The sequence below is a fragment of the Cydia fagiglandana genome, chromosome 11 (assembly GCF_963556715.1).
Source record: "Cydia fagiglandana chromosome 11, ilCydFagi1.1, whole genome shotgun sequence".
NCBI classification, from domain to species: Eukaryota; Metazoa; Arthropoda; class Insecta; order Lepidoptera; family Tortricidae; genus Cydia; species Cydia fagiglandana.
In genome coordinates, this window is record NC_085942.1 from 18,906,168 (window position 1) to 18,929,456 (window position 23,289).

A 23,289-nucleotide genomic window follows, 5' to 3' on the forward strand; every position below is an offset into this window, starting at 1 on the left:
CTAGTGAGCGCAGTGACAAATTTAATTTAAAGTTAACTAGCGAGTGCATTAATAAAATTGCATGTGAGCAGGTAGGAATGGAAACATAGCATAGCAACTCGTTTACAATGTTTTTGCCTTGCGGGCGCGTCATGCAGGCCCGGGCGAGCGCACTGTGCGCAATAGATAACAGGAACACAGATATAAATCGTTATAAATTAGTAGTAGTAGTAGTAATCACTTTATTGTACACAACACAGGTTTACAAAAATAAATTACAGTAATGGAAGTACAAAGGCGAAATTATCCCTTTAAGGGATCTCTTCCAGCTAACCTTCGATTAGATGAGAGGAAAACTCCAGTCAGGTCAAAATAAAACTAAAAACTAATATACTAAATAAAAATTAAAATATATCCAATTGACTTAGTAGGTAATCTAATTTAATTGACTGCCAAGCTTCGCCCGCTCGTTATCTTACTTAGGCCCACTTGCACCAACCCACTAACCCGGGGTTATGCGGTTAAACAGTTTACTAAGTATCAAATTGTACTGGTAACCATGGTAACTGCAGGCTTAACTGGTTAACCCCGGGTTAGCGGAATGGTGCAAGTGGGCCTTAATTGTAACTGATTGATCTTCCGGTGAGAGACACGAATATCTTCATTTATCGTTCATTATGAATTTGTTTACTTCTATAATGGCCGTTGTGTACAGTCGACGTCAAAGATATGTCTACATTTTTAGGGTTCCGTACCCAAAGGGTAAAACGGGACCCTATTACTAAGACTTCGCTGTCCGTCCGTCCGTCTGTCACCAGGCTGTATCTCACGAACCGTGATAGCTAGACAGTTGAAATTTTCACAGATGATGTATTTCTGTTGCCGCTATAACAACAAATACTAAAAACAGAATAAAATAAAGATTTAAATGGGGCTCCCATACAACAAACGTGATTTTTGACCAAAGTTAAGCAACGTCGGGAGGGGTCAGTACTTGGATGGGTGACCGTTTTCTTTTTGCTTTTTTTTGTTTTTTTTTTGTATTATGGTACGGAACCCTTCGTGCGCGAGTCCGACTCGCACTTGCCCGGTTTTTCGCCTTACTACAAAGGAATAAGGTGCAACAGTGTAAACATATCTTTAACGTCGACTTTACATGCCCTACCACAATAGCTAACATGTTTACCGTGCGTCGAAGGTCGTACTATTTTGACTATGGCGTACAACTGATACGCATGTTGTGATTTGTGTCGTAATCGAATATAATTATTGTAATACATAATTGGTTTACGTAACAGACCTACCATACTAGTTTGCGTCGCAGCTAGTATACACACCCCCAGCCAAGCCTATCGTACATCGAAGAACGAAAAAAAAAAATTGTCGCTATTTGTAAATTATGTATGTTGTGTCATTTTATTGCACATAAACAGGTTTACATAAAACGGACAAAACAAAACAAAAGTATAAAAGACGAACTTATCCCTAAAAGGGAATTATTTGTATCTAGTATTTGTACCTAGGTATCTTATAAAAAGAAAAGAAAAGAAAAGTTCTTTAGGCAATTAGGAGCTAGCGATCAACAGCCGTTGATTAGCCAATTACAGTACCTATGCGTACAGAGTACAGTCAACGTCAAAGGTATGTTCACACTTTTGCACCTTACTCCTTTTTAATAAGGCAAAAAGTGTAAACATATCTTTGACGTCGATCGACTGTACTTACCTATATTCGATTCATATTGATTGACTGTAAGTTAAAGAATTTGATTTCCAAGTCACTAATTTGTCTTAGTGACAATGAATTGGAAACCGTTAAGGCCTTAAGTTATGATTGGTTCTATCAACCAACAATCGTCATCTTGACTAGGCCCCCAGCAGTGGAGCATATACAGGAAACTGTCACCGCCATTGTAAATTTTTAATTCGTACCTTCATAGTTATCAATCAACATTTTTATTGTCAGTTGTAGTTCATCATCATCATCATCATCTCAGCCATAAGACGTCCACTGCTGAACATATGCCTCCCCCTTTTTGGGGGGTGAATGCCATAATCGCCACGCTTGGCAGGCGGGTTGGCGATCGCAGTCGAGTACACCGAATTTGAGGGACGCTGCTGCCCGTCCACCGTTGTAGTTACATAGGATTTATTCTAATGTACAACGGTCTTCATGTCCTGCCTCGGAGAGGCGTACATTATGGAAGCTTAAATCTAAATGAGATCACTTATGTATATTAACATAATCTTTAGTATTTTTACTCACGTGTTTGTGGTTTTATTCGTTCCATTCACTGACTTCCAAATTCTAAGATGTATACAAAGATACTGAGTATAAGTTGCACACTTTTGTTAAATATATTTAAATAAATAATAGCCTAGCAACAAAATTCAAAAATGTTAGGTAAAGGAAGCAGACAAGACAGTTGTGATGTTAAAACTGAATTTACATAAAAGTCTGCGTTTTTACAGACGCCAACATTTATTAATTATTTACAAATTATTCGTTTGCATATTAGTTGAATAGAATGACAATCGAAGGTTACCTCGTAGAAATTACTAAAGGAGTAAATCTACGTTCCATCTTTATGAAAAAATCCGCCTACAATCTTTTCTGCTTTGCCCTAAGGTTGACTGGTAGAGAATGCCTCATGGCATTAAGTTCGCCTTTTGTACGCTAATTTTTCCTTTTGAATAATGACTGGGCAATAAACTCCGGCGAATAAAGTATACATAAATAAATACCACGTGACTCTATCGAAACTTACGTACGATATAGGTACAGTCGCCATCAGATATATCGGAGCGGTCAAGGTGCTCACAAATATCTGAACACGCCTCTATTTTAGGGAGTTACAGCGCGTGCTCAGATATTGTGAACACCTTGGCCGCTCCGATATATCTGATGGCGACTATACCTAATTATCGTTTACAAGTCGCTTTTTGTTGAGAACAAACATCGCGAGTATGTTGCACTATCATATCCATACATCGGGGTTTTCGGTACGGGAATGATTTCGTGTACCTATTTATTTGTTTATTGTAAATAATTACCAAACTACGAATTAAACGTAATAGGTAGTAAGGTCCACATGTGATTAGAAATGTTAAATTAGTATCGTTTTTTACAGTTGTTACCTGTTATTTGGCTAGTGTAAAATCACACACATTCATTTGATAGTGTGTGTGTTGCAATCCGGAGGTCGCGGGTTCAAACCCCGGCTCGTACCTATGAGTTTTTCGGAACGTATGTACGAAATATCATTTGATATTTACTAGTCGCTTTTCAGTGAAGGAAAACATCGTGAAGAAACCGGACTAATCCCAATAAGACCTAGTTTCCCCTCTGGGTTGGAAGGTCAGATGGCACTTGGCAGTCGCTTTCGTAAAAACTAGTGCCTACGTCAAATCATGGGATTAGTTGTCAAACTGACCCCAGGCTCCTATGTGAGCCGTGGCAAAATACCGGGATAACGCGAGGAAGAAGGATTTGGCTAGTGTAAAACATTCCCGCACCGAAAACCCCGATGTATGATCATAATCAATAAGCAAGTGTCGTAAGACACATATCTCTGCCAAATTTCCCTTTCGTAGACGCCAACGTCCGCGCGTTTGGCTCGAGTAACGACTTTCGCTGCACATTGCCAGATTACGCAAATATTAAATATCTTAAAAACCGGGCAAGTGCGAGTCGGACTCGCGCACGAAGGGTTCCGTACCATAATGCAAAAAAAAAAACAAAATAAAAGCAAAAAAAAACGGTCACCCATCCAAGTACTGACCACTCCCGACATTGCTTAACTTTGGTCAAAAATCACGTTTGTTGTATGGGAGCCCCATTTAAATCTTTATTTTATTCTGTTTTTAGTATTTGTTGTTATAGCGGCAACAGAAATACATCATCTGTGAAAATTTCAACTGTCTAGCTATCACGGTTCGTGAGATACAGCCTGGTGACAGACGGACGGACGGACGGACAGCGAAGTCTTAGTAATAGGGTCCCGTTTTACCCTTTGGGTACGGAACCCTAAAAACGGGTCACTCACGCATTTTAAGTTGGAAAACGCTCGACATGTTACCCGCTACCCGTTATACGTGAGTGACCCGTTTTTAAGATATTTAATATGTCTGTGTCTCACGGAAGTTTTGTTATTAATACGCAAATATTCTCTTCGATTAGGTACTAATTCCTTTGGGAAATCATCTTGCAACTTGCCAGAATGATCCACATTAGAGGAAAATGAAGAATAAGCGATTTTCGGAACCAGTAGTCGGAACCGTCGGAATAATCGGATACTCTTTATGAAACTTCGAAGCGTCTTACCGAATTTAGTATATGCACAGAATAAATTAGTACTAGGTACAGAAGACTCACTCTCTAACAAAACGCGTCTGTCACGATCAGCACAGATATGGCCGCTAGGTAGCGACAGCGCCACGCGCGGCTTATGGCAAACCCCAAAATTGGGGTGGAACGGATGTACTTTCAGCTACCTGTAACAAAGCGACGAAAACGCGAAGTGAGCCACGCCTGGTATAGGTAAGTTATAACTTTTTTGTCAAGTAAGACGAGGCCGAGGGTCAGTATGAAGTAGGAACTTTATTGATACTTTTTAAAAGAATATTAAGAGCGCAAAAACATGCTTGGCGACAACGCCAATATTTAATTTACGAAATAATTAATTTAATAAGTAGTTACGAAAATTAAATACCTATAAATATCCAACATACAAATGTATTTTCCTACATTAAGTATATATCTTTCGCTTGACTGCTGCGAAAAGAACTATTTTTTATAAAAAAAATCCTGTTTTGGGACTTCTGGCAGGCGTGGCTCACTCCGCGATTTCGTCGCTTTGCTACAGATCTATGCTGATCGTGACAGACGCGTTTTGTTAGAGAGTGAGTCTTCTGTACCTAGTATAGTTCGTAGATTCGTAACTGAGCCCGGCGGCTAATCCTATTGTCTATTGTTAAGTAAAACCGCACGTGCTACTTACCTGCAAAAAAGGGTCATCCTTATTCTATTTGGCACCTGAGCGCAGGCTAGTCCAACGCTCAAAAAACCAGTGTAGGTGCGCTCTCCGATAACGCGCCTTTGTTACGCATCTCGATGACACATTTTAGACTGGTTCTGTAGCGTTCGAATCGCCGGCACTCAGTAACCGAAGTACGCAGGTTTTTAATGCAGGTGGTGGTGGCACGTGGCACGAGCGGTTTTACTTAACAATAGACAATAGGATTAGCTCGGGCTCAGTTACGAACCCACGAACTGTACTATTATTTATTCTGTGCTTCTGGCCTTTCCTTAAATCGAAATTTCATTATCTGTCTCTTTATGGATCGAATGTACGTGGGCCATACTGAAAGTGTCTGGATTGTGATATATGAGACGACTTATTTTTTCCAAGTGGCCAGTCCAGGAATTTTCAGTCTGCCCTAAGTACAAGAGTGATAGAGACGAAATTTAGATTTTCTTGTTTCGCGGTAGACCCTCCGATTGTGGTAGTGGCGCCCCCTACGCAGAGTTTCGCGTTATTCCCTATTGCCTGTAGGTACATCGTTCAAATCTCAGAAAGAAATATAACTAAGTACATTAGGTATTCAGATATCGCTGTCATTTAGATATGAATTAATTTAAGTAAGTACGCATTTTTATTTTATCGCGTTACGTAAGCCTCGGTGATAAGAACTGTTTTATAGTTATGAATGAAGGATATCTAGGGTTGACACTTTGTAAGTTTTTTTAACATCATAAAAGTAATTTATTGCAAGATTTTTTCGTGTGTATTATAATAGAATATCATTTATTTCAGTATAAGTTACAATACACAGTTTGAAAACGTATTTTCGAAACAGAAAAAAAAATCAAATAAAAGAAAAAAACAGTGTTCTGATTTCTATTGTCGTTTTAGTGACACCTTTTCAGTTACAAAAGTAACTTATTTTACGTTAGCGACACTTTCACTCTCTGCGTAGAAATAACCGTAATATTGGTGCGTTTGTAAAGTTTCCGAAAAAAGTAAATAAGTATGTATTAATACTCGTTTTTTTGAAAACCCCATCTAACATTATTAAACTTAAATTAAATTAACGAGTACATGTACGAAATACGGTACATACATGACACGTTATACTTATATATCATACTAATACTTATATATTTTAATTAAAAAAAATATTATTTCAGTGAATCATTTTTTCATCTATGCAAAGGAAAAGTTGAGTTTTAATGTATTTTTTGTACTGTGTTAACAAGCGATGTCGATAGTTAAGTGTAACTGACAACCCTAGCCCTGAAGGTACAGGTCCCCCGATAACCCCCGAATCATTTGGGATCACTTACGCAAATGTGATAATTGGTTTGACATTCAAAATCGATTGTGACACTTCTTGTACCCGTTGTAATCTTGGAGATAAGGGCCCAGAAATGATATTGAAAGAGACCCAGTTAGGTAATATTTATTATATGTACAACTGGGCCTTTTTCAGGAGAGATTTAACTTTTCATTAAACATCGACCGGAATGTACGGAACAGCCAGTTTATTTTTCCCTCTGAATATTGACATTAACGGCTCGGCCACGACATTGCGCGACCGGCGGCGGCAACCATAGGTGGAAACGAAAGGTCCGATCGCTGAGTCTCGCTCCAACCTATGGTTGCCGCCACCGCCGCCGGTCGTGCAATGCCGCGGCCGAGCCGTAAGGCACCGAGAGGATTAAAAGGGACCTAGAGGTTCTCTAAAAATTGAACATTTAAGGAAAATTCTCAAGTATCCATTAGTAGGGCAGTTCTATTTTCAACGCTCACACATCAATAAGGTATGTAAAAGCAAAGACAAGTCAATAATAAGAACTTTGCATCCCTTACATCGCGTCGGCGCTAGGGATTGCAAATCCGAATCTATTTTACAAAATCCGGATTTTCGGATAATTTTCACGCCGAAATCCGAACTTCGGATAAAATCCGGATTTAGGGAATGTTTTCATGGTACCAGGAATAAATTAAAAAAAAACGACTTTCTAATAAGAAATTAGTCTTTTTATTTACTGTAATAGTCTTATGCAGTGGCGTAGCTAGGTGGGGGCGGCGGTGGCGGCCAACCCGGGTGTCACCCATTTAGGGATGATTTGGTTTCATGGTGGTATCGTCTATCGTGGTATCCTCGTCTGCCAAGGTGTTTCGGCAGGAAAAGCCTTGGCAGACTTATATATTCCTGACATGAGGGTCCATACCTACCGACTGGATGATTTGGTTTCATGGTGGTATCATCATCATCATCATCATCATCTCAGCCATAAGACGTCCACTGCTGAACATAGGCCTCCCCCTTGGACCTCCATTCGTACCGGTTGGAAGCGATCCGCATCCAGTCTTACGGCGGCCTTAACAAGGTCGTCCGTCCATCTTGTGGGTGGACGTTCTACGCTGCGCTTGCTAGTCCGTGGTCTCCCCTCGAGCACTTTTCCACCCCATCAGCCATCTTCTCTGCGCGCAATGTGGCCTGTCCATTGCCACTTCAGCTTGCTAATCCGGTGGGCTATGTCGGTGACTTTAGTTCGCCTACGGATCTCCTCATTTCTGATTCGATCACGCAGAGAAACTCCGAGCATAGGCCTCTCCATAGCTCGTTGTGCGACTTTGAATTTTGAGATGAGGCCGATAGTGAAAGACCACGTTTCGGAGCCGTAAGTCATCACTGGTAACACACATTGAGTAAAGACTTTCGTCTTGAGGCACTGAGTTATGTCGGACGAAAAGACATTACGTAGTTTCCCGAACGCTGCCCAACCGAGTTGACCTCCTTCTCGAAGTTGGACCTACCTAATTGGACTACTTGCCCTAGGTAGATGTAAGAGTCAACAACTTCGAGTACCGAGCTCCCAAAAGAGACTGGGATGGGCACAATATTGGCATTTGACATAAGTTTCGTCTTGTCCATGTTCATTTTCAAGCCCACCCGTTGTGAAACTCGGTTGAGGTCATCGAGCATCATGCTGAGTTCCTCCATCGACTTTGCCATGACTACGATATCGTCGGCAAACCGAAGGTGAGTGATGTATTCGCCGTTGATGTTGATGCCAAGTCCTTGCCATTCCAGGAGCTTGAAGGCGTCTTCCATTACGGCAGTAAACAGTTTCGGAGAGATAACGTCTCCCTGCCTTACGCCTCTTTGCAATGGAATCGCCTTCGCGCTCTGCTCCTGTACTCGGACCGACATGGTGGCGTTACTATACAAATACTTCAACACTTCGATGTACCGATAGTCAATATGGCATCGCTGAAGAGACTCAAGCACCGCCCATGTTTCCACCGAATCGAAGGCTTTCTCATAGTCCACAAACGCTAAGCATAATGGCAAGTTATACTCTTCGGTCTTCTGTATAACTTGCCGCAGCGTATGGATGTGGTCTATGGTACTATAGCCTTTTCGGAAACCGGCTTGTTCGGGAGGCTGGAAGTCATCAAGTCTGTGTTCGAGACGGTTCGTGATGACCCTTGAGAACAGCTTATAGACATGGCTCAGAAGCTTGATGGGTCTGTAGTTCTTCAATAGGCTGTTATCACCTTTTTTGAAAAACAGCACCACCTCGCCTCTATTCCATGTTTCAGGCGTTTTGCCCTCGGACAAGACGGAATTAAAGAGCTTCTGGAGGACTTTAAGTACCGGTGTTCCACCCGCTCTCAGAAGCTCTGAAGTGATTCCATCTTTGACCGGCGCCTTGTTGTTCTTAAGCTGTTTCAGGGCCATCCTAATCTCGTACAGACTGATGTCCGGGATATCTTCGGTATAATGTCGGGACAGCTTGGCTCTTGGATCTCCTACCAAGCTGTCAACGGGCTTTGCGATCGAAGTGTATAACTGTCCATAGAACCTCTCGATCTCGCCTAAAACCTCCGCTTTGCTCGACGCTATGCTGCCATCTCCCCGTTTCAGCTTCGTCAGCTGGCGTGATAGCGTGCTGGATGGTGGTATCAGATGGGTCAAATTAGGGGTCCCGGTGGCCACCTTTGAGAGCGTCTGCCAAGCACTTCCGGCAAAAAAAATACTGGTAGATTTCGCTTTTCTGCGTCTACATGTAAATTTCTAACTGCTGCCATAACTATTATTTCGGTATCAGATGGGTTAAATCAGCCCCCTTTTTTCACACCGGAAGTGGCCTTCTTTTTCGTACTTTCGGCAAGTTCCGCCGCGGCAGACTATCGAATTCGGACTTAGCATCACTTTTATGGGAAACTATTGTGCATTTCATCGTGGTATCAAGTAGGTTAGAAAATATGCGGCCGGCTCTTCTACTAATCCGGCATCCGGCTTTTGTTGCACGAGCCTGCCGCGCGCGGAAAAGCCAAGCCACGGTGACGCCTGAGCCAAACATCGAACACTCAGTTTAACGTGAAGTCACACAGACACCGCGCTTGTCATGAGGCTGTTCAAGGCCCAAGGCCAGGGAGTGAGCCAGTCAACCCCCCCTCTACCCGCTTGACGCGTATTTGCAGTAATCAGAACATTTTAACGGTGCAAAAGGCAATTGTATAATAGTTTAACAAAAAATCCGAAAATTCGGATTTGGGTTTAAAAATCCGGATTTAGAAACGGATTGAAAAATTGGCGGATAATCCGGATTTTCGAAGTTCGAATAATCCGGATTGCAATCCCTAGTCGGCGCCAATGAACAAGGCTCCACACGTGCCTAATAGGTAGGTAGGTAGGTACTGTAACGCCATCTAGTGAGTTATCTAAGTTAATAAAAGGTAGAGGATGATCTTGTTATCTCTAAACAGACTCTGAAGGGTGAATGTGTAGGTTATACTGAATAACTTTTACTATGGGTCCAACCCCGAAATTGTGAGAAACATTTTGACTCTGATTCATCCAAATGTATAAAGGATTTTTTTCGCGATTTCGGGTAGGCCCCATATTAAAGTTGTTCAGTATGACCTACATATTCAGTATTCACCCCTCAGAGTTTGGTCAGAGATAACAAAATCACCCTGTATTATGCTTCCCTACTACTAGAGTACCAGGCACCTGGTACCTGGAGAGGATGGGGGAGGATCGTGCTGTGAGAAGAGCGTATGTGGGGCACCCGGGCGGAAAACGTCCGTCTGGGCGTCCCAGATACCGCTGGAGTGACGAAGCCCAAAAAGACCTGTCCGCCCTCGGAATACCCAACTGGCGTGAAATGGCGCAGAATAGGGCAGAATGGCGCTCTCTTGTGTCAGAGGCCAAGATCCTCTTTGGGTCACTGAGCCAGTGATGTATGTATGTATGTACTACCAGGTACCAAAGAGACCTCTGACATATGACCTTAAAGTAAAACTAATTTATTCGACCGCACAGTCAAGTTTAATCTATTTTAGAGATAACGCCTGTGATCCTTGAACAACAACTGAAACAAACAGTCGCACTCTCATACTAGTTATGTATGGCAGTGATCAAATGATTTTCTGTAGGTACATAAGTTCCGAAAAACTCATTGGTACAAGCCAGGATTTGAACTCGCGACCTCCGCATTGAAAGTCGGACGTTAGATCCACTCGGCCACCACCGCTTTAAGTTCCTTTTATAGTATTTAAAAATGAATGGATGAATTAATTAAGGCACAGGACGCTGATTCGATCCCAGCCCTGGTCACTTTTATGTTCACATGGCATTTATCTGAGTAATTAATTATTGTTTCTACTTGAAATAACACAAGTTAAAATATTTTGTGTTAAGAATAATTTGATCTGTTTTAGTGTGTATTACACAAAATCTTAACAATTTATATTATTACCTCCCTCCTCAAGAATCACTCTATTGCTAGTTCTACGCATGAAAATCCGTTCAGTAGTTTTCGAGTTTATCGCGAATATATACATACACACAAACAGACAGACGCGGCGGAGGACTTTATTTTATAATAGTAATTAAGAAGTCTTTATTACAAACCTGTCTTTGGCGCAGCATAAATTTGCGTCCTCGGTGTCAATGGTACAATTATGTAAATGCAGCTAAAAGGTATGAAATGTATGTAAAAGGGACGACCGAGTTGCATATTCATCGGGCTTCCAATTTCAAGATTTACCGTACCGTGTGAACTCATTCGCTCTGGAAACTCTGCGGTCATGTCTAAAAATATCTCTACATTTTTCTATGCCTTTTAGATAATAAAATTTGGGCTTTCTAATTCACATGAACCTGCCGCCAAAAAACCGCTCCCATACATTCCAACTTACGCTCGTTTATATTAAAATGACTTGCTTAGATTAAGTACAGTCAAGTCAATATGGGTGCCCAAATCATACTCAAAACCATGACTCGAAGCGAAATCTTGATTGTACGTATGGCGGCAGCCAGGTTCGTGCAACACTTAGCGCTACAATCCCACTAACCCGGGGTCAGCCTAAAAAACCGTTAACCCAGTATCAAAGTGTACTTGGTAACCATGATAATCCAGGTTTAACCGTTTACCCCTGGGTTAGTCGGATAGTGCAAGTGGCGCTTAATGAACGATGAAGTCTTTTGACTTTGTCTTATCGACAGGTATACAAGGGCCTGGACGTGGTGACAGCAAAGGCGGCACCCGCCGAGAGAGCGTCAGCCCCGCACCACCTGCTGGACATCTTGGAGCCACACCAGAACTTCACAGTGGTGGACTTTAGGAATCGTGCGTTGAAGATTGTATCCTTTTGTTGCAGGTATACAAGGGCCTGGACGTGGTGACAGCGAAGGCAACACCCGCCGAGAGGGCGTTAGCCCCTCACCACCTGCTAGACATCCTGGAGCCCCACCAGAACTTCACCGTGGTGGACTTTAGGAATCGTGCGTTGAAGATTGTATCCTTTAATCGTTATAATCACTACATAATATGTATTAATGAACAGGAGTGAGCATGAAGATATTTTTATCCGCAGTGTAGGATTGATTATTTTAAAAAGTGTCCAAAAATACAACCTATAATTCAATAATATAACATCATTCATTTACCTACTATATTGAACTGAGGCTTGGGCAAAGGTTTCAGTTCAATATAGTAATGCCATGCAATATAGTAGCTAGAGACCTTTGCCCAGCAGTTGGACACCAAAATAGGCTAATATAAAAAATAAAAAATTGAACTGAGGAGCAAGGCTAGGATGTGAACGTAACTTTGTTGACCTAGGCTAAGTAGGTCCGTGAAGTAGGTTTGTTCTTGTAAGGTCCATTCTACAGTATTTAATTTCACAATTAAAAGATAGCCTTTCGGTTAAACAATTCCTCCAGCACATAAAAATCGCAATACTCCACTCTGTTTGCCTCTGGCGCCGGCGATATTTGCACAGTCTGACATCCACTGAGTGTAACAATACGTTTTTACGAACAACTTGTACTGTGGTATTACATGAATTATGCCAATATTTGAAGTCTGCACGTGAATTTTCAAGGCTGCGTGTGTGCGAATATTTTATGGTTGTGGAATGTGTAAATAGGTTATATAATCGGGGTATTATTTAAAGGATGAGTCATATTTTACTGTTGGATTGAACGAATGTGTAAGATGGTAGAAAGAGGCCAATAGAGAAATCTCTTTTCATGCAGATGTTGTGCCTGGGGGCCGAAGTCCAATGAGAGTTGGTTAGAAGATGTATATAATGCAACTGACATTCGGAACTCCGTAAGCGCGATGTGGGGAGGGAATGTTTGACGCTTCATAGAAGGTTGCACTCTTTGTATGGAAGTAGCTCTACTAACGCCATCTGTTAGATCTTGTAGCACAACGTTAAGCCAGCTTACAGCTTTTATCTTCAAAAAAGCATGATGATGTGATGATACCTAGTCCTTGTTTTGCCAGTTGGTCTTATTTTCAAGAAAAAATATGTCAATATTGATACAAAAAGCAAAAAGTTTTGACGTTTGTCTTTCAAAGTAAAACGCCGGCACTTTTTGCAACCACAATTGCTATAAACTTCTAATTTTAATTAACAGATGTTATCTTCAATGGTAATATGGCTTTTAATCTAATCCTAGACTCAATGCGATTAATCTGCAACAATTTACTTTATCATTCAGTGGGTGGAAAAAAGCTCTTCGTATCTTGAAATAAGGTACAATGTTGTCGCATGATAAAGTTGTAAAGTAGCTGAGCTGACAGTAACAGTTACCTATATAATTTACTTTATCTAGTGTGATCTCGCATATATTTTGTCATAGTCTTAAGAGAGATAAAAAAAGAGTCGGTCAAAGTACGAGTTGAAATAAACGAAGAGATAAGATACCACCTAGATACCTATAACATTATGTGATATAACAGACAAGTAGGTATTTGTTTAATTTGAAAGGGATAACGATATAGCGTGGAAATGCAGAGATTCAATTATTTTGCAAAAAACATGCGTTAATTTTTTCATAATTTCCAAAAACACTATTGATTTTAATTTTATTTACTTAGATAAAACAACATGGTCGAGTGGAGGATTCGGGTTAAGACCTTTGCCCAGCAGCGGGACATCACATTAGTTAGACTAAAAATGTTATATAATCGTTGTGAATACCTTTATACTCTGAAGGTTTTCTAAATGTAGACTGTCGGGTATAATTCTAAAATTAACTTGTCGAAGGTTTCTTTAGCACGTCATAAGACGTTCAATGCAGACGCCATTTTCCAGGCTGTTTACTAACTTGAATTTCTTATTCAGAATTTGTGACGTCGAAAATTTCTTAAAATAAATGACCTATTTACGCATACGCAATAATTCGCCTTGAGTTTGTAAGGTAATATATGTTAATCTGCCTTTCATGTTGTTTATGTTTACTAGATTGGGACTCCTGGCCGTTGGGAGCGTTACCATCTCTTAATTGCTTGAGAAACGTCGCATTAGATACTACGCACTATATGTAGCAGCTTTTTATCAGCCCAAAATCTACTCAAAGTTTGAAAGATGGTGCAACTCTGCTGAACAAAGTCTCCAGGGCTCCCCTATTTTCCTAAAATGCTTAAATTTTTTTACTCAATCTATAAATATGTTCTTTAACATCCCCATCCAGATACAAGAGCTAACAGAAAAAGAGAACATCCCAATAGTCGTTGGTGGAACAAATTATTACATGGAATCTATTATCTACAACATCCTAGTAGAAGAAGAGACAGATTCTGAAGAGCTCCTATGGAATAGAAGCACAATAAAAAGAGATATTGACGATGCAGGTCCTAGTGCTGATGAACCGAATGCAAAACGTCCAGCAAAAGATGTAAATAATGAAGAAACAACGGTAGAATCAAATAACGATGATAGTCAAACTAAACCACAGATTGAGATCACTGATGAAATAGATAAAGAAAAAGTGAAATATGAAGTAGATAATGAAAGGCTGTTAACGAATGAAGATATACATTTAAGATTGATGAGCATAGACCCGGTTATGGCGGAAAGGTTGCATCCGAATAACAGGCGCAAGATGCTAAGGTGAGTGACTTTTCAATATAACTTTAGTACATACTAGCATATGTTTGTATATCCAGGAACAACTTAGGATTCTTAGGTTTATGTGCAGCTTGTTAATACCTACATACAAAATAGAACATTATCTATATTCCATTTTCAATATTAAAATACGAATTCATCATACTTCATACTTGTAATCTAATGTTTTAGTTGAATAATAATAACCTACGAATACAGAAACGCAAATAAACCAAGCATCCGCGACGAATCCATTCACAAAACGATTCTTCATAAATCAGTTCATTGTAACTAAGTAGTTTCGTGAATAATCTGTGAGTGACAACTGGAGATACAAATTTATGGACAAGCTCAAATTAATGACTATCGCCTTTATCACTTACGTGGTAAAGTGCTTTAGATGTTTCATTTTAAATTGGTAATTTTATTTGGTTATCTAAGTTAATTAGACGTGAATGTCAAAGTTCAATTAATTCAGCTGCTTCCAGAGAAACGTTTTTTGTATTGTTTTCGTAGTGACTTGGGTTCTTTTTGATATGTTTTGTTTTATTCCACGTCAACTGTCTTTTTGTTTGGTGTGATACGGTTTGTATCTTTTCCATTTCCTGTTGCCTAATATTGTTGATACAATTACTTACTGTTTTGTTGTTGCTTGGTATCTTGTTTTTGTTTCTACCTTAACCTGTACTTAATCGTTTTCAACATCTTTAGGTAAAGTTCTCACATCAATTGTTTTGGTATAATTGTTAATACAGTAAAGTTGCTCTGTTTGTTAACTGATTAGAGGTATATTAAAGGTTTTGAATAAGATAATAAATATTAAATTAATAGTATAATTGTAGCAAGAGTAAATTTGTGTTTCAGTAGTAGGTAGATAAATATCATACAGGCAATGTGTTTTTGTAGTTATTAGAAGTTGAGACATTTTTTTTATCTCAGTAGGTGACACAAACCTATTTGCCTGCGTAAAACAGAGATGAACTAGATTAGTCCTAAAATGAGACTATGTAGTTACTAGAAAACTACCATGCAAATATCTTTGCAAACGAGAAATGTTTAGCTTATTTTTATTTGGTACATAAGGTTTTGTAAAAATTTTCACTTATTTCACTTTTTAGCATTTTCTTCTATGATATCTTTATGCCGTTTGTCCTTCTACCCGTCTGTTACTGCGTCAAATACAGACAGTTACATTAGTTAATATAGTTATAAAAAATAACATTTTCTCTAATAACTTTTCTACACAAAACACCTTACACCTTTACGGTACTAAAATAAGCTAATATTGCACCAAATTTAAAAACTATGCCTTTAAGATGAGGTTACCAAAATATTTTTGTGTTTATTAATAATGCGGTTTCAATTTCAAATAACTATGTATTTGATGAATGACATAATGACTAAACAAATATCTAGGGAAATATTTATAAGAATGCCTTCGTATTATACTCGTATAAATTGACCTTCTTAGAACCATATTTACAAACATTTGATGTTTGAGAGCGAATCATATACAAACAAAGCCACCCTAGCGAACCCCAACAATTCGCTAACTAATATACCGATCACGAAATAAATAAACCCAATGGAAACCTCCCAAAAATATCCATACAATCAAATTAATACGCTATTAAACTCGAAGGCCGCGTGCCTAGGTGACATAAAACCGAAAACCAGTAACTTTGGATCACACTTACATGAAATTACAAGCTATTGGGAGTTTACATTATGGTGGGCGGCGAATATCACTTCCGCGGGCCTCTGCCCGAATTCAAGGCCCTCAATTCGTATTCTTCTTTAATACGCAAACGCTGGTCATTCGAGATAACAAATAAACCAGCGTAAGAAGACCTCGGCATCTGAGAGAAGTAGCCTTACTCTAAAAGCGTTGATATACTGGTTATTGTTATCCTTGGACTCAATGCACCGTAAAAGCGACAGGAATGTCCATCCTCGTGGTCTGTGTGCCATGACCTTGGCTTCGCTACTAGACGCTCGTGTGACCATGATTCTTATGAATTTCGCACGAAAATGTTTTAAGACGAAACCTGTATGTTTTTTACATTGTCCGTCATATTTAAATGGTTAAGTGTTGGGAAATATTATATTGTGTCGGAACTAATAGACAAGTTTTTTTGCTACGTTGGCGTAGGTGATGCTCAAGTATTTACAAGAAAAGTAGTCCATTTGCTTTACTGTCAAATTATTCAAGATAATTTTATTCATAGTAAATGTAGCGTATTATTTGATACCTATATTACTTATCTAATAGACTAATATATCATGTATACTGAATAAATATTGTGAAACATATTTTGTTCCATAATTATTTACGTGCTGATGTTTTCTTTCTGGAGCTTTGATCTTTATATCAATGGTTCAATAAAAGCCGATGTCGGCTTTATGTTGAAATAAAAATGATCTAGTATATTTGATAGATAAAAATACTGTAGTGTATATTTACGACTAATACTAACAATAAATCATCTGTATAAAAATCATGTAGGTAGCGTAGTAGAATGTAGAATCAGTTTGACTCAGACTGTAGAGATGTGTAGTTTATTTACGTCAGTTTAGTATGTGCTGTTAAATACGTATCACTTTAACGCGAAATCCTCTGACTCATAAAGTTGTCTGTTTTATAACTTTTATATCACCCACTAGAAAATCGTCAAACTTTCAATACTATGAAATTTAGACGTACTTATTTAGGCTCACAAACGTGCAAATTTTCTTATAATTTAGTAGTACTTAGGTACTATTACATTACATTGTATGGAGACCTACAGACCTTCTACAGGACCTTTTCCGGCCTTAAGTGATATTTTTTTATACATACCTAAATTTTATTGCACATTATTTATATTAATTTTACGAAACATTTCTTATCCTTTTTAAATAGGTGTTTGTAGTTTAGCGTTCGCCGAGTTTAAATAAACTATAATCTCAATGTTATTAAGCTATCAAACAAACAGGTTATATACGTTAATAAAGACATTATTGCACATGTCCCAACCGTGCTCGCCAACTGTCACTTATAATTTATAATTCATTAATATGTCACCGCATCCTTCGCAATTTTCCTGTCGGCCATATTTAAATGTGCAAGACATAGCTCCTTTTAATAGGATGGCATTAATAAGATAAGTAATGTACAAAAATAAACATGAAATCGTATTTCATATGGTAATACCAATCTGTTATGAAATAAGGGGATTATCATAGCATAGGCAATGTTCAGTCCTTTGTCAGGATTGCGGGGGGACTTGGTGAGTGTCAAGCATTTTTTTAGAAACCTCAACTAACCACTCAGTAATGTGTAGGTATTAGCAATATTAGTAAAAGTACCATAAAACTAAACCGCCAAATTGTAGTGGACGCGTGGGCACCCGAGTCGGGTTACGCGATAACCCGAATTATTTATTATGTGATTATTAAACAGACAGCCCTACAGGACTGGCAGGGTTGCCACATACGATCTTTGGAAGTGAATGCCATAGACAGATAAAATATAAATATAAGTATTTATAGAACACTTTACATACCTAACAATGCTATAAAATTAATGCTGTTTGGCATTAAGAGCCCCCAGCAAACTCAAAACTAAAATTTCACCTTCCCAATCCCATACAAACGTGGTTTCGTTATAATTTTTTTTAGACAACGTGTTGGATAGTAATGAAACTTTGCACATACAATGAGATGAGGTATATCTAGTCCTGTAATTAGTTTATATAGCTCCAGTTTATAAAACGAACGAAATAGAGCATAATAAGTCTTAATTACTTTCAAAACATGTCACCAAAACTACAAATAAGTGGGTGACAAAAAAACGATATTCACAAAACAAGCAGTAAAGTGGAGCACAACAGTGTCGTAGGTCAAGACTGAATTTAGGCCGACCCGACGGATTGTGTTACATTTATAATATACCTACTCACATTCAGTGGCAAGCGGAACGAGTCAACAGGGGACAAAGTGACCTGTTTTATTGCTCTTTGGTATAATTCTTATTTATTAAATTTGTAGTAGTTGTAGAGTGTAAAAAGTTGAGAATATTACGTCTGCTGACCTTCGCGCGATCTGGCTAAAATGCCTCTTAATTTCGAAATCATGTAATAAATAAATAATAGAACTTAAGTGAATATATGTCAATATTTCCGTTAAATTGCTGAAATATGTAAAAAATATGGACACATTTGATCTTTATTTTTGTAATCCGAGAAAACGAGCTAAATAACTAATTTAATGTAGCTAATGTTTACTCTTGATACCTAACCATCCCTATGTTTATTTATTAACCCCCGACCCCGACGTAAAACGTTTTACGCCAAGATCTGTCTGTGGCTTATCAGCTCCTTTCCAAAATGATGTACCTACTTAAGGGGCCCACTGATTAACAGTCCGCCGGGCGGTATCGGCCTGTCAGTTAGAACAAAATTTTGACAGTTCCGAACAACTGACAGGCCGATGCCGTCCGGCGGACTGTTAATCAGTGGGCACATTTAAGGCATTTTTAGCATAAAACGTAGAGGGTTTTTTTTATTTAAATGTAATAGTTATGAATTAAAATAGTGTACCTAACGTTATTTAAAACTATTAATCCTATGATACATTTGTGAAAATGTATGTGTATCTGACCTAATAATATAATCTGTATCTAAACATACCGGAGGCAGCCCTGGTGTGTCGCGTTTGCGGAATTCAGCCGCGTACTTATTCCGCGTTGTACTACGCAATGGCGCCAGTAAGGCTGTGGCCAGTTATACGAGGAGCGGAATACGCTGAAATATATGTGGAGCGATTCTTAGAATAAAGTTAGAATTTTTATAATTTAAAATTATATAATAATCGCATTTTATATGAACTAGCGGGCAACGAACAATCTAAAAGTCTAAACTATTAAAGATAGGACCTTAAAATTGGAAACTAACATGTTCTCTACGAAGAAAGGATTTCCGGATCTCTAAGGGTTACATTTCCGAAAAGTAATGGTAAAGATGTGACTTGAATAAAAACGTAATTTTTTCTTTTAGGATAGGCCAGATTTAGTTAATTACCTTATACTAATTGTATGCTGTTAATTGTCTTCCATAACTTTTTGATTGAATAATAATCTTGTTTCTTATAAACAAAATTGAGTTTGTATAAGCAGTTCGCCTCTAACAAAGCTTAGTCGAGATTCGCTCCTAAAACCGCTCCCGCGGCCGCTTCAGGCCAACCACAGCCTTACCTGTTGCCATGCCGGCCTCGCGGCTTATCAAGCTTCCGTCTGCGATACGCTACGTCCCGAGTTCGATCCTATGGGAAAATGGGGTCAAGATGGGCATAACTGGGACCACGTGTGCCATGTTTGATAATGGGGTACCTACCTACTACCTAGTACTTACATGTGCCGAGTACGTGTCACAATGTATAGGATTTAATGGCTCCTCTACACGATGGGCCGGCGGCGCCGGCCACTCCAAGGGACGCAGCCATGCGGTAGAATGAGATAGCAATATCATTTGCTCCCTCTAACGTATAAATGCGTCCCTTGGAGTGGCTGGCGTTGGCCCATGTGTAGAGGAGCCATAAGAGTCGCACGAATCTAGCAGCCGCTATAGGGGCCTTACGCGTTGGAGGGTCTGCCATCTTGTGGTCTGAATAGGAAACATATGTGCACATGTACATTTCCAAAGCAAAGTGCTACCATCTACCGTTCTCGTCGTTACGTTTCCACGTGCATAGCAGGTTCTGCCATCTTGTGGGATTTATGGGCTACATCCGAAGTATAAACGACACATTTACACCTCGCGCCAATAATCTGACGGCTCCTATGCTGCCCTCTATAGTTCATGCGCGGGGCCTATACGAAGTTAGGCTTTAATTTTTTTTAAAACGACGTTCTGAAATGAGTAACTAATATGAAATTTCATGTTATTTCAGTTTCGAATACAAAACTACTAATCGCTCTAGTTTCTTTGTATAGTTATTTTTAGCTACGAAAACTATCACTAGACATAAATATATGTACTTACGTTATACCTACGTATGTGACGTAGATGTTCATGTTCATGCCAAGTATGCATAAAATTAAAACATGGAAATGCATAAAAAACTTATGCTCGAACATTTTTCGACAATCGGGTAACAAAAACACCCATAATCCGTATATGTTATGAAGCATGGTATCTTATTAAAATTGTCTCATTATACGAAGAACCTATTCGTAGTACCTACGCATAAAGTATAGTATCATAAAAAACGTTAGCCTTCGTCCTTCGGCGCGTCCTGCGGTGTTCACAACAACCATCTAGAGACCGTCTAAGCTTTTTTATACAAATATATTACACAGTGATATTACTAAACTAAATGAATAACCAGCTTAAATTTAAAATAGGCCCTTGAGGCATTGCACCAAGGATGCTGGCGGCATTTCCTTGCCGTATCGCAATGCTGATACGAAGCGCGAAGTGCGAGGTAGCCGCCAGCTCTTCGGTCACCAGTTACGTCAACCAGACGCTTCGTGATTTCTGCGAACAGCTTATGCGCGCTGGGACCCCATGGACCTAGAGCAGCGGTCGGCAACAGGCGGCCCGGGAACCTCCCTGGCTATTTTGCATGTAATATTGACAAACGACAATGTCTGCTAAAGTCATAAATATTAACTAAGTGCGGCCCGCGTCAACTTCGTAAACTACTATGTGGCCTTTGGCTGCTAAAAAGTTGCCGACCGCTGACCTAGAGTATCCACTCCAAATGGTACAAAATGGTACTAGCACTAACTTAGCACCTATTCACCTAAGATGTGAGAAACTGGAACAGTAATTTATTTTTATGTGGGTAGGGGTACCCAGGACTTAAAATATCAGAGACCAAGTAAAACTAAAGACTTCACAGCCTCAATACCGAGCTTTATGAATCCCACATCCAAGGATGACGCAATCGCCCATAAGGAAATGAGTTCAATTGTGGCGGCAGGTCGGTTCTGTCGCGAATTCCGAGCGACATTCGTCACGAGTACCCAAACCGCACTGGAGTACGTACTTGGCCTCTGCCCTTTGGGCTTTATGTCGTAAATATCATGTTTAATGTGATGTGTGATTAGAGCGCTATTCTGTTGAATCATAATTTTAGGGATCAGGGGGCCTAGCCAAGAAGACATACGTACATGGATAAACGCCAAACAAATTTTAACTTTCATATTTATGTTTTGAATTGGCGTTCTCTATCAACGATTTTCATGTTGGTTATTAGGGCCCCTGGTACCCAAAGCAACCCTCGGCCGAATATTCGGTATCCGGCCGCCGAATATTCGGTATCCGGCTGCCGAATATTCGGCCGGTGGAACTATGCCAACATTTCAGTGTCAAGGAAAATAATCAAAACTCTTCTCCCTATTAATTTCATCTAAATATCATCTTTTATCCTGTAAATAAGATTATCTGGGGGCACGGTAGTGCCCCCGCCAAGTAGGGTTGCCAGATGGTCGGGATTTGGCGGGATTCTCCCGATTTTTAGCATGTGTTCCCGATTCCCGACAAAGTGTAAACGGTCCCGAAAAACAGCTTCACGTTATAAAACAATAATTTCAAGTTCCGAACTCTCGTCTAGCGAGCGAGCTGACTAGTGCCAATAATGTAAAATATCGTTGTTTTTAATACAATTACTTTAATTTGAATGTATTTTTTTTCCCGACTTAAGTCCCAAAATCCCGAAAAAATTATATTGTTTCCCGATAATATCGCCTTTCGATCTGGCAACCCTACCGCCAAGTCGAGCAATATTATACTTTCTGTTAAACAAATTTGATCCAAATTTATTCACCCATTTTTGCTTGATTGAGCAACAAACATCCAAAGATCAAAATAAAATCAATCCAAACTCAATAATACATTCATTTTTCCCTTTGGATTATTTGCTGTCGGTTCTTTTGGGACAATAATTCGTCCTCAACCGAATTGAAACAGTTTCAGAATGGCCCTGCTGGCTCAGAAATGTGCCCGATATTGAGTTATTTATTACCATTATAATGCCATGAATGGCCGTAGACCTGGCACTCTTTTAGACGCGGCAGCATATTTGGTAGACCATAGAAAATAGACGAGGCAAAATGATAGGTCACTTGATAAGACACGACACTTTCTTTAAAACTATATTAGAAGGCAGAATCGAAGCTAGGAGAGGAAGAGGAAAACCACGAGCAAGCTAAACATAACAACTAAAAGCAAAAGCAAATGTCGTGTCTTAGGCACTGGTCCCACCGCGAGCTAGTAAGCTATGAGCTATCGGCTATAAACACGAACAAAAGATAAGCACTCCCGTGTATAGTTCGTTTTTTTTAGCATTAGAAAGAACTTCGCAGAAGTAAGCTTGTGGTTCCAGATCCGGCACTTTTAGCGGTAATAATTTGAAGTAAATTATATGTATTGACCGTGCTACATTAGATAATTCAATAATTATTAACAATAAAAGAGCCTGATAAAAACTGTACGCTTACTTCTGTGGAGTTCTTTCTAATGCTAAAAAAAACGAACTATAAATAAAAGAGACACGGCGATATTTATAGCTCACCGCTGGGCGAGTAACTATAAATATCGCCGTGTCTCTTTTATTTACACGGGAGTGCTTATCTTTTGTTCGTGTTTATAGCCGATAGCTCATAGCTTACTAGCTCGCGGTGGGACCAGTGCCTTACAGGGACCTAAAGAACCTGGCGAAAACTGGCGCATACTCCACCGACAAGTACTCCACCTCGCATACTCCACCGATACTTTTAAATGATGATGATGAGCATATTTGGTTTGGGTTAAAGTATGAATTTTAGAAGCTTTTAATGAGGGATTTTTAAATCTAAAAATCTAATTTATTTTTCAACGAAAAGGCAGCCAAAGTTCACGTGT

General features: G+C 39.4%; 1 protein-coding gene across 1 annotated transcript in view; it reads left to right on the forward strand.

The window, feature by feature from the left end:
- The window catches only part of LOC134669136 (tRNA dimethylallyltransferase), a 310,456-nt gene that overhangs the window by 117,830 nt on the left and 169,337 nt on the right, over positions 1-23,289 (forward strand). Inside the window, exons 2-3 of the mRNA XM_063526681.1 lie at positions 11,663-11,800; positions 13,989-14,407. Coding sequence (XP_063382751.1) covers positions 11,663-11,800; positions 13,989-14,407 — 557 coding nt within the window. The remainder of the gene's footprint in view (positions 1-11,662; positions 11,801-13,988; positions 14,408-23,289) is intronic.